The following is a 17,296-nucleotide window of genomic DNA, read 5'->3' as shown; positions in this document are numbered from 1 at the left end:
GATCAGTCGGGTTGTCAAAGGCTATGGAGAAAAGACAGGAGATTGTGGATGAGAAGGAAAATAAATCGGCCATGATAGAATGGTACAGCAGACTCGATGGGCCAAATGGCCTGTTCCTGCTCTTATGACATGGTGTAACTTCCTTTGAGCCCTACTGTTCACTCTGAGTGGCCTACCTTTATCTGACACCACACCCCGCCCCAAAATGGCTGATCACAGATCCCAGTCAACCCCGTCCACCTGTCCTCATCATATCCCTGATGTGACAACCAATCTGGAACCTATTAATTTCTGCTTTAAATATACCTATGGACTTGGCCACCACCACAGCCTGTGGTAGAGCATCCACACACTCACTGTTCTCTGGCAAACAAAAAAATTCCTCCTTACCTCTGTTCAAAAAGGTTGCTGCTCAATTCTGCGGCTTTGCCCTCTAGTTCTGGATACCCCCACCATAGCAAACATCATCTCCTCATCCACCCTATCTAGTCCTTTCAACATTCGGTAGGTTTCAATGAGATAACCCTGCCCCCAGAGCTTTCTAAATTCCAGCGAGTACAGGCCCAAAGCTGCCAAACACTCCCCATATGTTAAACCCTTCATTCCCGGAATCATCCTCGTGAACCTCCTCTGGACTCTCTCCAATGACAATACATCCTTTCTGTGATAGGGGGCCTAAAGCTGTTGACAATACTCCAAATGCAGCCTGACTAGTTTCTTATAAAGCCTCGCATTATTTCCTTGCTTTTATATTCTACTCCCTTTGAATAAATGCCAATATTGCACTTGCCTTCTTTACCAGACGCAAACTGTAAATTAACCTTCTGTGTTTTTGCATGAAAATTCCCAAGTCCCTCTGCAATTCTAATGTTTGAATTTTCTCCCCATTTAGATAATATTCTGCACTACTGTTCCTTTTACCAAAGTGCATTACCATACATTTCCCAACACTGTATTCCATCTGCCACTGTTTTGCCCATTCTTCCAATTTGTCTAAGTCCTGTTGCAAACGCATTGCTTCCTCAGCACTACTTACCCCTCTGCCTATCTTATAATCTGCAAACTTTGCCACAAAGCCATCAATTCTATTAGCGAAATCATTGACAAGCAATGTGAGAAGTAGCTGTCCCAATACTGACCCCTGATGAACACCACTGGTCACTGGCAGCCAACCAGAAAAGGCCCCTTTTATTCCCACTCGCTGCCTCCTGCCTGTCAGCCATTCCGCTATCCATGCCAGTATCTTTCCTATAATGCCATAGGATTTTATCTTGTTAAGCAGCCTCATGTGTGGCACCTTATCAAATGCCTTCTGAAAATCTAAGTAAATGACATCATCTACCTCTCCTTTGTCCACCCTGATTGTTACTTCCTTGAAGAACTATAACAGATTTGTCAGGCAAGATTTCCCTTGACAGAAACCATGCTGACTTACTTTACTTTACTTTATTGTCACCAAACGATTGATACTAGAGCGTACAATCATCACAGCGATATTTGATTCTGCGCTTCACGCTCCCTGGAGTACAAATCAATAGTAAATAGTAAAAATTTAAATTATAAATCATAAATAGAAAATAGAAAAGGGAAAGTAGTGCAAAAAAACCAAGAGGCAGGTCCGGATATTTGGAGGGTACGGCCCAGATCCGGGTCAGGATCTGTTCAGCAGTCTTATCACAGTTGGAAAGAAGCTGTTCCCAAATCTGGCCATACGAGTCTTCAAGCTCCTGAGCCTTCTCCCGGAGGGAAGAGGGATGAAAAGTGTGTTGGCTGGGTGGGTCGTGTCCTTGATTATCCTGGCAGCACTGCTCTGACAGCGTGTGGTGTAAAGTGAGTCCACGGACGGAAGATTGGTTTGTGTGATGTGCTGTGCAGTGTTCACGATCTTCTGCAGCTTCTTCCGGTCTTGGACAGGACAACTTCCATACCAGGTTGTGATGCACCCTAGAAGAACACTTTCTACGGTGCATCTATAAAAATTAGTGAGGGTTTTAGGGGACAGGCCAAATTTCTTTAGCTTTCTCAGGAAGTAAAGGCACTGGTGGGCCTTCTTGGCAGTGGACTCTGCTTGGTTGGACCAAGTCAGGTCATTTGTGATATTGACCCCAAGGAACTTAAAGCTTTTGACCTGTTCCACTTGCGCACCACCGATGTAAATTGGATCGTATGGTCCGCTACTCCTTCTGAAGTCAACAACCAATTCCTTCGTCTTGCTGACGTTGAGGAGATGTTATTGTCTTTGCACCATGCCATCATGTTCTTAATTTCCTCTCTATACTCAAACTCACCATTACCCGAGATACGGCCTACAATTGTGGTGTCATCAGCAAACTTGTATATTGAGTTCGATGGAAATTGGCTACACAATAATGGGTGTACAGTGAGTAGAGCAGGGGGCTGAGTACACAGCTTGTGGGGCACCGGTGCTCAGAGTGATTGTAGAGGAGAGCTTGTCCCCTATTTTTACAGCCTATCTTTAAGACCTTGACTTATTTTATCATTAGTCTCCAAGTATCCCAAAACCTCAAACTTAATAATAGACTCCAACACTTTCCCAGGATAACCGGCCTATAATTTAATCTCTTTTGTCTTCCTCCCTTCTTAAAGAGTGGAGTGACATTTACTATTTTTCAGTCCTCCGGGATCATGCCAGAATCATTTGATTCTTGAAAGATCATGACCAATGCATCTATTATGTCTTCAACAACCTCTCTCAGGACTCTGGAATGTCATCCATCTGGCCCAGGTGACCTATCCACCTTAATCCTTTGATTTTGATAAGCACTTTTTCCTTTGTAATCGCAATGGCACTCACTCTTGCTCCCTGACACTCACGGACCTCTGGCACACTCCAGGAGTGTGTGACGGGACAGTGCAGAGGGAGCTTCACTCTGTGTCTGACCCCAGAACTGTGTGATGGGAGGGTGTGGAGGGAGCTTCACTTTGTGTCTGACCCTAGGAGTGTGTGATGGGACAGTGTGGAGGGAGATTCACTCTGTGTCTGACCCCGGGAGTGTGTGATGGGACGGTGTGGAGGAGTTTCACTCTGTGTCTGACCCTGGGAGTGTGTGCTGGGATGGTGTGGAGGGAGTTTCACTCTGTGTCTGACCCCAGGTGTGTGTGATGGGACAGTGTGGAGGGAGCTTCACTTTATGTCTGACCCTGGGAGTGTCTGATGGGATGGTGTGGAGGGAGTTTCACTCTGTGTCTGACCCCGGGTGTGTGTGATGGGACGGTGTGGAGGGAGTTTCACTCTGTGTCTGACCCCGGGAGTGTGCTGGGACGGCGTGGTAGAGGCAACTACAGATGTTAGGATCTGGAGCAAATATCAAACAGCTGTTGAACTAAGTCAGTCAGTCAGCATCTGTGGAGACAGAGCAACAGATGATGTTTTGTGCCCTGTGTATCCTGGGGAAGGGCTCAGCTTGAAATCTTCATGCAGCATAAGGAATAGAATGGATGATCCTGAAATTCAGCTAGAGATTGGCAAATAGGACATTGGAGCCATCTCTGAAACTTGGCTAAAGGATGGCTGCCAATGGGAGCTGAACGTCTAAGGTTATATGGTGTATCAGAAAGAGGGGTGATGTGGCCCTGTATATAAGAAATAATATTAAATCATTGGAAAGGGAAGACATAGGATTAGAATCCCTATGGGTTGAGTTAAGAAATGACAAATGTAAAAGGACCCTAATGGCAGTTGTACACAGGCCTCCAAACAGCACCAGGATGTGGATTACAAATTACAGCAGGAGATAGAAAAGGCCTGTCAGAAAGGCAATGTCATGATAATTGTTGGGGATTTTAACATGAAAGTGGATTGGGAAAACCAGGCCAGTACTGGACTTCAAGAGAAAGAATTTGTAGAATGTCTAAGGGATGGCTTTTTAGAACAGCTTGTTGTTGAGCCCACCAGGGGATCGGCTGTACTGGATTGGGTGTTGTGCAATGATCCGGAGGTGATAAGAGAGCTTAAGGTTAAGAAACCCTTAGGGAACAGTGATCACAATATGATCGAGTTCACTTTGAAATTTGAGAGGGAAAAAGTAAAATCCAATGTGTCGATATTTCAGTGGAATAAAGGAAATTATGATGGCATGACAGGGGATCTGGCCGAAGTTGACTGGAAAGGGACATTTGCAGGAAGGACAGCAGAGCAGCAATGGCTGGAGTTTCTGCGAAAAATGAGAGAAGTGCAAGACAGATATATTCCAAGTAAGAAGAAATTTTCAAAGAGAAGAAAGGCATTACCGTGGTTGACAAGTGAAGTTAGAGCCAAAGTAAAAGCAAAAGTGAGGGCATACAAGGAAGACAAAGCTAGTGGAAAGATAGAGGATTGGGAAGCTTTTAAAATCTTGCAGAAGGAAACTAAGAAGGTCATTAGGAAGGAAAAGGTGAATTATGAGAAGAAGCTGGTGACTAATATCAAAGAAGATACTAAAAGCTTTTTTAAGTATATATAGGGTAAAAGAGAGTTGAGGATAGATATTGGACCAATACAAAATGACGCTGGAGATATTGTAATGAGAGATGCAGAGATGGCAGAGGAACTGAATGTGTATTTTGCATCAGTCTTCACAGTGGAAGATGTCTACAGTATACCGGACATTCAAGAGTGTCAGGGAAGTGAAATATGTGCACTGAAAATTACGACTGAGAAGGTGCTCAGGAAGCTTAATGGTCTGAGGGTGGATAAATGTCCTGGACCTGATGGAATGCACCCTCGGGTTCTGAAGGAAGTAGCTGGAGAGATTGCAGAGGCATTATCAATGATCTTTCAAGAATCGATAGATTCTGGCATTGTACTGGATGACTGGAAAATTGAAAATGTTACTCCCCTATTTAAGAAGGGTGGGAGGCAGCAGCAAGTAAACTGTAGACCTGTTAGCCTGACATCAGTGGTTGGGAAGTTGTTGGAATTGATTGTTTGGGATGAGATTACAGAGTAACTGGAGGCACATGACAAGATAGGCCAAAGCCAGCATGGTTTCCTGAAAGGAAAATCCTGCCTGACAAACCTACTGCAATTCTTTGAGGAAATTACAAGCAGGGTAGACAAAGGAGATGCAGTAGATGTAGATTTTCAGAATGTCTTTGACAAGGTGCTGCACATGAGGCTGCTTAGCAATACAAGAGCCCATGGAATTACAGGGAAGTTACCAGCATGGGTGAAGCATTGGCTGGTCAGCAGAAAACAGAGAGCGGGAATAAAGGGATCCTATTCTGGCTGGCTGCTGGTTACCAGTGGAGTTCTGCGGGGTTGGTGTTGGGACTACTGCTTTTTATGATGTATGTCAATTACCTGGACTATGGGATTAATGGATTTGTGGTTAAATTTGCCGATAATACAATGATAGGTGGAGGAGTGGGTAGTGTTGAGGAAACAGAGAGCCTGCAGAGAGACTTAGATTGTTTAGGGTAATGGGCAAAGAGGTGGCAAATGAAATACAATGTTGGAAAGTGTATGGTCATGCACTTTAGTGGAAGAAATTAATAGGCAAATTATTATTTAGATGGGGAGAGAATTCAAAATGCAGAGATGCAAAGGGACTCTGGAGTCTTTGTGCAAGATACCATAAAGGTTAACTTCCAAGTTGATTCGGTTGTGAAGAAGGCGAATGCAATGTTGGCATTCATTTCTAGAGGTATAGAATGTAAGAGTAGGGATGTGATGTTGAGGCAATAAGGCACTAGTGAGCCCACACTTGGAGTATTGTGTTCAGTTTTGGGCTCCTTATTTTAGAAAGGATATACTGACATTGGAGAGGATTCAGAGAAGGTTCGCAAGAATGATTCCAGGAATGAGAGGGTTACCGTACGAGGAATGTCAGGCAGCTCTTGGGCTGTATTCCCTGGAGTTCAGGAGAATGAGGGGGGATCTCATAGAAACATTCCAAATGTTAAAAGGCCTGAACAGATTAGATATGACAAAGTTATTTCCCATGGTAGGGGAGTCTAGGACAGGAGGATCCTTCAGGATTGAAGGACGTCCTTTTCAAACTGAGATGTGGAGAAATTACTTTAGTCAGAGGGTGGTAAATCTGTGGAATTTCTTGCCACAAGCAGCTGTGGAAGCCAAGTCATTGGGTGCATTTAAGGCAGAGATAGAAAGGTTCTTGATTAGCCAAGACATCAAAGGGTATGGGGAGAAGGCAGGGGAGTGGGGATGACTGGAAGAATTGGATCAGCCCATGATTGAATGGCAGAGCAGACTTGATGGGCTGAATGGCCTATTTCTGCTCCTATATCTTGTGGTCTTTTTGCCTCCACAGATGTTGGTGGACCACCTGAGGTCCTCCTGCTGTTTATTTTTAGACCACAAAGCATAGCAGTGGAATTCGGACACCTGAACAGCAGCACCATTCCATCTTGGTTGATTTATTATCCCTCTCTTCCCCATTTTCCTGCCTTTTTCTCGTAGCCTTTGACAAGAACCTATCACCCTCCACTTTGTATACACAGTGATGTGGCCTCCACAGCCACCTGGCAATGAATTTCACAGATTCACCACCCTCTGACTAAAGAAATTCCTCCTCATCTCTGTTCTAAAGGGACGTCCCTCTATTCTGGTCCTACAGCCCCCCACTATAGGAAATATCCTCTCCACATCCACTCTACCAGACCCTTCGATGCAGCCCCTCCCTCATTATTCTGAACTCCAGCCAGTACAGATCCAGAGCAGTCAAATGCTGCTTGTATATTAACCCTTTCATTCCCAGAATCAATCTCCTTCTCCAAAGCCAGCACATATTGTATGTTCTTAGATAAGGGGCTGAAAACCGCCAACAATGTTTTGGGTAAGGGAGAGTTGTACTTCCTTATGGCCTGATAGTTGCTGTCATTAACCGTACCTGGTGGGATCGCACCGTGCTCTACTGGGACCTTCTGCTGGTCACGTGCGAGGTGCTTTTGAAGAAGGCTGTTGAGGATCCTGTTGAAGGCCGCTATCTCCGGCAACCCATAGGTTTGTGTCTGCTGCTGGAGTGCTGGACAGCCATGCCGGGGGCTGAGTGCCAGACTGCAGTGCTGCAGGAATTGGAGGGTTTTGGGGAGGAGGTCCAAAGCGAGGTCCCTCCAGAGGGCCAGCGTACGCCGATGCACCATGTACTGGCTGTAGACCGAGTTCAGCATGCGGCTGTAGACAGCCTGCCAGCCGCCGTTGCCCTGGAAGTGGACCAGGCTGCACCTGGTCAAGGTGGCAGGACTGGCACTGCTCAGCTCGCACGTCTCCAGGATGAGGGAGGTGGGGTCGGGCAGCGGCAGTCGCTCTCCGCTGGGCAGAGTGAGGCGGTTTTTCTGTGCCAGCAGCCCACTGATGGGCAGCAACCAGTCGAGGCACATCTCGCCGTCCAGCACCACCCACTGGAGCGGCTCCGGCCGCGAGAAGGGCTTCACCTGAAGGGACCTGAAGTCCTTGGAGTGCGTTCTGTCCCGTACCCAGCGGCCGGTCTCACTCAGCTTCCTGCTCAACGCGCCCTTTATCCAGGCCCGCTTCCGCAGGGAGCCCAGCAGCTGGGCTGAGGACAGGCTGTTGGGGAAGTAGACGGTCACACTGACTGGTGAACCCATCAGGCCATCCCCTCCGGAACCAGCTGTCTGCCCCAGGTCAGCTTGAGACAGCTGATTCAATGCCTGTGACAAGACCCTGTATGAAGTGGTCTTGCCACTGCCAGCAGGGCCGAACAGGATGACCCCTCTGCTGTTTCTGAGTGCCTGGGAAAGAGCCAGAGTGTTACTGACCGCTTCCTCCGTCACCTCGTGTCCTGTGTCCAGAAGGCTCTGCCTAATGGCATCGAGGAGCATGGGGGAGTGCTCTTGTTGGGGAACAGATGTCTGGGCTCTGGGGAACAGGTCCCTCAAGACATCCTGCAGATCTTGGCGAAGCTCAGGGCTGGCCGTGGATGAGGAGAACGTGGACAACAGAGCCGTCAGTACCGAGGATTCCTCGAGTTCTCGAATTGACTCAAACTGAGCGGCTGGTGAGGGCTTGCCTCTCTCCTGGTCTCCTTCAACGTCCCCCGCCACACTCTGCCCAGCCCGATCTGACTGGGCAGGCACGACCCTGCTGCCTTCCGCAGGGCCTTTGCTTGTGTCGCCAGCCAGCGTGGAGGGCGCCGCCCGCAGAATTCGGTAAACGATCTTGGCTGATGCCTGCACCACCACCTCCACCGCCGACAGGCAGCAGTAATCCCCAGAAAGACTGCAGTCCCTTGCCAGCTTGAAGAACAGCCCAATTTTCCTGGCCAGGTGGGCAGGGTTTCGGAAGCCAAGGGTGAGCAACTTGACCTCGATGATGACCAGGATGTCTGGCCGGACCACGCTGACCGGTCTCAGCGCAATGCGCAGGTTCTCAGGCAGAGGGGTGCTCGAGTCAAATGCTGGGAAACTTGTGAAGACAGCGTAGTTGATTCTGGCTGGGATCACTCTTCCCTTGAACAAGATGCTTCCCAGAGCTGTTGGGTCCAACAGCCTCAGGTCCTCTGAACTCCTCGTCCGCCTGAGTCCCAGGGGGGCATCCTCCCTCTCTGGCACGTCCGTCAGGCTGTTGCGTGGCTGTTGCTGTGAAGAGAGAGCGTCCTGTTTCCGGGAGTTGTAGGTTGTTGTCAGTTGCCTGTAGGAATCCTGAATAGTGATTAACTGTTGCCCAAGGGTGGACAGTGCTCCGGGTGTCAGGAGCTCTGCGTCTTTCAGCTGCAGCCATGCGCCGGACTGGACAGCTCCCCTCAGTAGCTGAGCGAGGAGGCCGGAGGACATACCTTCACCGCACCGCAAGGTGACCAGCTGGCAGCCCAGAGCACAGGCAAGCTGTGAGAGGGTGGCAGATTTACCCGTACCACAGGGCCCCACCAGGGCACAGGCACTGAAGTTCTGAACGGCCAGCAACAGTGCCAGGCAGGTCCTGTCAGTCAGAGGTGTGTGCACGAACTGGCGGCCAGAACCGAGGTACTCGTAGTCGTAGTACAGGCTGGTGCTCAGGATGTCTACGTAGCACCTCAGACCGAACAGCTTCCGCGGCGGCTCTAGCGATGATGGGTCAAAGGGGTTGGCCAAAGGATTCGTGGCTTCCCTTTTGGGGAAAAGCCAGCCCAGGCCAACCCTATATTTGAGTAGTTTCTGCCACTGGAAGGAGGTCTCCGAGTCTGTGTTGGAAGCTATGAGATGGTGGCTGAGATCACGGTGATAGATGATGGTGACGGTCAGATTCCCAAGGAGGGAGAGCAACCTCAGCTCCTCGGCCTTTTGTGTCATGGATTTGCAGAACCTATGAATGACCAGAGCTAGACGGTCTACCTTAGCCCTGTAGAGAGCCGAGAGCCAGGCCCTGGTAGCCGAGTGGGCAAACAGCACCTTCCTGACCTCCCACTGCCAACACAAGTTCTCGGTGATGAGGATGCACTGTTCTGGGTAAGACAGTGCCATCTTTGTGACCTGACCCATCAGCTGCACTGCCTTGTAGGCGTTGGACTTGTCTGTTGTCTGCAGCATGGTCCTGTTGGTGTCTGTGGCAGATGCCATGCCCTCTCGGACGCAGGCTTCCAGGGCACGGAATAGACTCTGTTGTACACCCAGCTCCAGCCTCTGGAACCAGCTAACCACAGTGTGGCCAGGCCTGAGGGGGGCCAGCAGCTCCAAGCGCTCCATCCACTGGCCGTAGACGGCCAGCACGTTAACCTGAGGCATGACCAGCTGCATGGTAGCATCCCCCGTCGCCTCGCACTGAAGGTCCTGTACATCTGTGAAACACTTCTGCACAAAGGGCAGGAGTTTCCGGGGATCAGGCTCCAGGATAAACAGAGAAAACAATTCATCATCACTGAGAAAGTGAAGCCGGGGAAAGTCTCGACGGGCAGATTCCAGCAGATTGGACATCTGCACTGTGATCTGCTCCATGGCTGTGATGCCTGCGTTGAAGATCTCGCGGAGGGTCATGCACTCAAACTTGAGGGTGTCCTGGCCGTCGAGGACCAACTGAATCGAGGGGTTGGCAGACAGAGCTGAGATCACTCGCCGATACAATATATCCACTTCCTTAATGTTGGACATCTGTGGACAGAGGAGCAGAGCTGTGGAAAGTGATGGCATCCAGTTATACAGAGCCCAGTCCCTCTGACTGATAACACAGTCCATTACGGTTATACAGGACCCAGCCCCACTCTCTGAGAACACAGTCCAATACGGTTATACAGAACCCAGCCCCTCTCTCTGATAACACAGTCCCATCCAGTTATACAGAACCCAGCCCCTCTCTCTGATAACACAGTCCCATACAGTTATACAGAACCCAACCCTTCTCTCTGAGAACACAGTCCATTACGGTTATACAGAACCTAGCCCCTCTCTCTGATAACACAGTCCCATACGGTTATACAGAACCCAGCCCCTCTCTCTGATAACACAGTCCATTACGGTTATACAGAACCCAGCCCCTCTCTCTGATAACACAGTCCCATCCAGTTATACAGAACCCAGTCCCTCTCTCTGATAACACAGTCCCATACGGTTATACAGAACCCAGCCCCTCTCACTGATAACACAGTCCCATACAGTTATACAGAGCCCAGTCCCTCTCACTGATAACACAGTCCCATATGGTTATACAGAACCCAGCCCCTCTCTCTGAGAACACAGTCCATTACAGTTATATAGAGCCCAGTCCCTCTCACTGATAACACAGTACCATATGGTTATACAGAACCCAGCCCCTCTCTCTGAGAACACAGTCCATTATGGTTATACAGAACCCAGCCCCTCTCTCTGAGAACACAGTCCATGACGGTTATACAGAACCCAGCCCCTCTCTCTGATAACACAGTCCCATACGGTTATACAGAACCCAGACCCTCTCTCTGATAACAAAGTCCCATGCAGTTATACAGAGCCCAGTCCCTCTCACTGATAACACAGTCCCATGCAGTTATACAGAACCCAGCCCCTCTCTCTGAGAACACAGTCCATTACGGTTATACAGAACCCAGCCCCTCTCTCTGATAACAGTCCCATACGGTTATACAGAACCCAGCCCCTCTCTCTGAGAACACAGTCCATTACGGTTATACAGAACCCAGCCCCTCTCTCTGATAACACAGTCCCATACGGTTATACAGAACACAGCCCCTCTCACTGATAACACAGTCCCATACGGTTATACAGAACCCAGACCCTCTCTCTGATAACAAAGTCCCATGCAGTTATACAGAGCCCAGTCCCTCTCACTGATAACACATTCCCATACGGTTATACAGAACCCAGCCCCTCTCTCTGAGAACACAGTCCATTACGGTTATACAGAACCCAGCCCCTCTCTCTGATAACAGTCCCATACGGTTATACAGAACCCAGCCCTCTCTCTGATAACACAGTCCATTACGGTTATACAGAACCCAGCCCCTCTCTCTGATAACACAGTCCATTACGGTTATACAGAACCCAGCCCCTCTCTCTGAGAACACAGTCCCATACAGTTATACAGAGCCCAGTCCCTCTCACTGATAACACAGTCCCATATGGTTATACAGAACCCAGCCCCTCTCTCTGAGAACACAGTCCATTACAGTTATATAGAGCCCAGTCCCTCTCACTGATAACACAGTACCATATGGTTATACAGAACCCAGCCCCTCTCTCTGAGAACACAGTCCATTATGGTTATACAGAACCCAGCCCCTCTCTCTGAGAACACAGTCCATGACGGTTATACAGAACCCAGCCCCTCTCTCTGATAACACAGTCCCATACGGTTATACAGAACCCAGACCCTCTCTCTGATAACACAGTCCCATGCAGTTATACAGAACCCAGACCCTCTCTCTGAGAGCACAGTCCATTATGGTTATACAGAACCCAGCCCCTCTCTCTGATAACAGTCCCATCTGGTTATACAGAACCCAGCCCCTGTCTCTGATAACACAGTCCCATCCAGTTATACAGAACCCAGCCCCTCTCTCTGATAACACAGTCCCATACAGTTATACAGAACCCAACCCTTCTCTCTGAGAACACAGTCCATTACGGTTATACAGAACCTAGCCCCTCTCTCTGATAACACAGTCCCATACGGTTATACAGAACCCAGCCCCTCTCTCTGATAACACAGTCCATTACGGTTATACAGAACCCAGCCCCTCTCTCTGATAACACAGTCCCATCCAGTTATACAGAACCCAGTCCCTCTCTCTGATAACACAGTCCCATACGGTTATACAGAACCCAGCCCCTCTCACTGATAACACAGTCCCATACAGTTATACAGAGCCCAGTCCCTCTCACTGATAACACAGTCCCATATGGTTATACAGAACCCAGCCCCTCTCTCTGAGAACACAGTCCATTACAGTTATATAGAGCCCAGTCCCTCTCACTGATAACACAGTACCATATGGTTATACAGAACCCAGCCCCTCTCTCTGAGAACACAGTCCATTATGGTTATACAGAACCCAGCCCCTCTCTCTGAGAACACAGTCCATGACGGTTATACAGAACCCAGCCCCTCTCTCTGATAACACAGTCCCATACGGTTATACAGAACCCAGACCCTCTCTCTGATAACAAAGTCCCATGCAGTTATACAGAGCCCAGTCCCTCTCACTGATAACACAGTCCCATGCAGTTATACAGAACCCAGCCCCTCTCTCTGAGAACACAGTCCATTACGGTTATACAGAACCCAGCCCCTCTCTCTGATAACAGTCCCATACGGTTATACAGAACCCAGCCCCTCTCTCTGAGAACACAGTCCATTACGGTTATACAGAACCCAGCCCCTCTCTCTGATAACACAGTCCCATACGGTTATACAGAACCCAGCCCCTCTCACTGATAACACAGTCCCATACGGTTATACAGAACCCAGACCCTCTCTCTGAGAACACAGTCCATTACGGTTATACAGAACCCAGCCCCTCTCTCTGATAACAGTCCCATCTGGTTATACAGAACCCAGCCCTTGTCTCTGATAACACAGTCCATTACGGCTATACAGAACCCAGACCCTCTCTCTGATAACACAGCCCCATCCAGTTATACAGAACCCAGACCCTCTCTCTGATAACACATTCCCATACGGTTATACAGAACCCAGCCCCTCTCTCTGAGAACACAGTCCATTACGGTTATACAGAACCCAGCCCCTCTCTCTGATAACAGTCCCATACGGTTATACAGAACCCAGCCCTCTCTCTGATAACACAGTCCATTACGGTTATACAGAACCCAGCCCCTCTCTCTGATAACACAGTCCATTACGGTTATACAGAACCCAGCCCCTCTCTCTGAGAACACAGTCCCATACAGTTATACAGAGCCCAGTCCCTCTCACTGATAACACAGTCCCATATGGTTATACAGAACCCAGCCCCTCTCTCTGAGAACACAGTCCATTACAGTTATATAGAGCCCAGTCCCTCTCACTGATAACACAGTACCATATGGTTATACAGAACCCAGCCCCTCTCTCTGAGAACACAGTCCATTATGGTTATACAGAACCCAGCCCCTCTCTCTGAGAACACAGTCCATGACGGTTATACAGAACCCAGCCCCTCTCTCTGATAACACAGTCCCATACGGTTATACAGAACCCAGACCCTCTCTCTGATAACACAGTCCCATGCAGTTATACAGAACCCAGACCCTCTCTCTGAGAGCACAGTCCATTATGGTTATACAGAACCCAGCCCCTCTCTCTGATAACAGTCCCATCTGGTTATACAGAACCCAGCCCCTGTCTCTGATAACACAGTCCCATACGGTTATACAGAACCCAGCCCCTCTCTCTGAGAACACAGTCCATTACGGTTATACAGAACCCAGCCCCTCTCTCTGATAACAGTCCATTACGGTTATACAGAACCCAGCCCCTCTCTCTGATAACACAGTCCATTACGGTTATACAGAACCCAGCCCCTCTCTCTGAGAACACAGTCCATTACAGTTATACAGAACCCAGCCCCTCTCACTGATAACACAGTCCATTACGGTTATACAGAACCCAGCCCCTCTCACTGATATTGTGGTCCCATACGGACCAATACACAGAGCCCGAACCCTCACCCACCCCAGGTTCGTGGTGTTTTCTGACTTCAGCACCATTGGGTTGGTCTGGACATCCCTGGACACTGGCGAGCTGGTGAGGGTGGGGGAGAGGGGGAGGGGCATTGGTCAGCTTCATGGTGTGGGAATGGGCATCGGTCAGCTGCGGGGTGTGGGAATGGGCATCGGTCAGCTGCGGGGTGTGGGGATGGGCATCGGTCAGCTGTGGGGTGTGGGGATGGGCATCGGTCGACGGTCTGTCACCTTTGTTCACTCTCTCTCCAGATACTTCAGTTTCTGTCCTCGGGACAATGTTCCACCCCTCTTTGCTCTTCTCCGACCCTCTTGACCCCTCCCCCTTTGCCCTTGCCCTTACTGCCTACTCGTTCTGCCTGGAAGCTGAGACCCCCCCTTGGCATGAGTGATGGCACTCACCATGACACGGTCTGGTGTCCGAAACTTCATCTCCATTTCAGAGAGGATCCGGTGCAGAAAGACCCACCTATCCTGAAAGTTTTCCCATAAATCCAGAAGATTACCTGTAGAACAGGGGGGATACACAAACTCAACTGAAAATGGAAGGAGCAGACATGGGAACAGAAAGAAGGATGAGGTGTCAGGGGGGGCAGGTTGTGGAACGATGCAGGGTGAAGGAAAGCGACATGGGAACACGGGACGAGGGGAGAGGACGTGGGAACACAGGACGAGGGCAGGGGACGTGGGAACACAGAGGTCCAGGGGAGGGAGGGGACGTGGGAATACAGCAGACGAGGGTAGGGGACGTGGGAACACAGCGGACGAGGGGAGGGGACGTGGGAACACAGGGGACGAGGGGAGGGGACATGAGATCACAGAGGACGAAAGGATGGACCTTGTGAACACGACAGAGGATGAGAGGAGGTGACATGGAATGCAAGTCTGACAAAGAGCTTGAAGAAGCAGCAAGTTTTTTGATGGTAGTCATTGATTGCAGTACTGCACAGATGCAACAGAAGCGTTCTCACTCAGATCTAACAAAGATTTTCGACGGGAAACCCAGTCTCTATAAAAGAGAGGTACTGCCTAGTGCAGTGGTCATCATAGGAGTGGTCGTCGTCGTCAAAGTCTGGAGCAGAGGAGGAAGGCCTTGGCTCAGCAAGGCTTCGATGAGAACAGGTAAGTTCATTTCTTATTTTTACCCAACTCTTGATAGAATAGGGGATATGTCTACAGGGCCAGCGTTCTGTTCTGGGTGTCAGATGTGGGAATTCCGGGAGACTCCCAGCCTCCCCGATGGCTTCATCTGTGGCAGGTGGATCGAGCTGCAGCTCCTTAGAGACCGAGTTAGGGAACTGGAGCTGCAGCTCGATGACCTTCGTCTGGTCAGGGAGAGCGAGGCAGTGATAGACAGCAGCTACAGGGAGGTTGTCACCCCAAGGCCACAGGAGACAGTTAAATGAGTGACTGTCTGGAGAGGGAAGGGAGAACGTCAGATAGTGGAGAGCACCCCTGTGACTGCCCCTCAAGAATAAGTACTCCATTCCAACCTGGGGGGAGCACAGTGGCCGTGTCTCTGGCACAGAGTCTGGCCCTGTGGCTCAGAAGGGTAGGGAACGGAAGAGGGTGGCAGCAGTGATAGGGGACTCTATAGACAGGCGATTCTGTGAACACGAAAATGGAACACGGATGGTAGTTTGCCTCTCAGGTGCCAGGGTCTGAGATGTTTCTGAACATGTCCACAATATCCTGAAAAGGGAGGGTGAGCAGCCAGAAGTCGTGGTACATATTGGTATCAATGACACAGGTAGAAAAAGGGAGGAGGTCCTGAAAGCAGAATACAGGGAGTTAGGAAGGAAGCTGAGAAGCAGGGTAGTAATCTCAAGATTGCTGCCTGTGCCACACGACAGTGAATATAGGAGTTGAATGTGGTGGAGGATAAATGTGTGGCTGAAGAATTGGAGCAGGGGCAGGGGCTCAGATTTCTGGATAATTGGGACTCTTCTGGGGCAGGTGGGACCTGTACAAAGGGACCGGTTGCAGTCAAATCCGAGGGGGACCAATATTCTTTCATGCAGATTTACTAGAGCTGCTGGGAGTGGTTTAAACTAATATAGCAGGGGAATGGGAACCAGTATGATAGAGCTGAGGATGAGCCAGCAGGTTTACAAGTAGATGATGGGTGTGACATGAATGTAAGGAAGGACAAGCCAATGACTGGGTACAAATGCAGACAGAGCAAAGAGTGAAATTGTACCACAGAGCGAAATTCAAATGGGCGAAGAATGCAGGACTGAAGACACTGTATTTAAGTGCGTGTAGCATTTGAAATAAGGTGGACAAACTCATGGCGCAATGAGAGATTGGTCGGTATGATATTGTGGGTGTCACTGAGTCATGGCTGAAAGAAGGCCATAGCTGGGAGTTTAACATCAAAAGGATATACTTTATATCGCAAGGACAGGCAGAAAGGCATAGGTGTGGTGTGGCTCTGTTGGTAAGAGATGAAATTACATCTTTAGAAAGAGGTGACACAGGGTCAGAGAATGTTGAATCTTTGTGGGAGGAGATAAGAAATTGCAAGGGTAAAAAAAAACATTATGGGAATCATACATAGGCCTCCAAATAGTAACCAAGATGTGGGGTTGAGATTGCAAAGGGAGCTGGAAAAGGCATGTAATAAGGGTAATGACACTATTGTAATGGGGGGGGGGGACTTCAATATGCAAGGGGATTGGAAAATCAGGTTGGTGTTGGATTGCAAGAGAGAGAATTTGTTGAATACCTACGAGATGGCAACATTGCATTTGTCTTCTTTACCAGACTGAACCTGTAATCTATCCTTCTGCGAGTCCTGCTCTGCACCTCTGATTTTTGAACTTTCTCCCCATTTAGATAAAAGTCTGCCCTATTGTTCCGCTTACCTCATTGCACTATTACAAATTGCCAGGTAGGATGCTGTGGCCATCACAGAATCGTGGCCAAGCAATGGTGTGGTTGGGAACTGAATGTCCAAGGTTACACGTTGTATTGAAGAGATAGGAAGGTAGCTTTCAGAAAGTGTTTGATAAGGTGCCCCACGAGGCTGCTTAGCAAGATAAAATCCTATGGAGTTACAGGAAAGATACTGGCATGGATAGAGGAATGGCTGACAGGCAGGAAGCAGTGAGTGGGAATAAAAGGGCCTTTTCTGTTTGGCTGCCAGTGACTAGTGGTGTTCCTCAGGGGTCTGTATTGGGACCTCTATTTTTCAGAATCAGGTTTATTATCACTGGCATGTGACGTGAAA

At 49.2% G+C, this 17,296-nt stretch overlaps 1 protein-coding gene across 1 annotated transcript in view; it reads right to left on the bottom strand.

Moving 5' to 3' along the window:
• Positions 1-17,296, bottom strand: part of LOC140200632 (dynein heavy chain domain-containing protein 1) — a 234,934-nt gene that overhangs the window by 84,483 nt on the left and 133,155 nt on the right. Inside the window, exons 21-22 of the mRNA XM_072264203.1 lie at positions 14,467-14,570; positions 6,852-10,044 (exon numbers count right to left, since the gene is read on the bottom strand). Of these exons, the coding sequence (XP_072120304.1) occupies positions 6,852-10,044; positions 14,467-14,570 (3,297 nt within the window). The remainder of the gene's footprint in view (positions 1-6,851; positions 10,045-14,466; positions 14,571-17,296) is intronic.

This window comes from Mobula birostris, chromosome 7, assembly GCF_030028105.1.
Source record: "Mobula birostris isolate sMobBir1 chromosome 7, sMobBir1.hap1, whole genome shotgun sequence".
Classification (NCBI taxonomy): Eukaryota; Metazoa; Chordata; class Chondrichthyes; order Myliobatiformes; family Myliobatidae; genus Mobula; species Mobula birostris.
The sequence above is the reverse complement of the archived record's forward strand: the minus strand, read 5'-3'. Positions and strand labels throughout refer to the sequence as shown.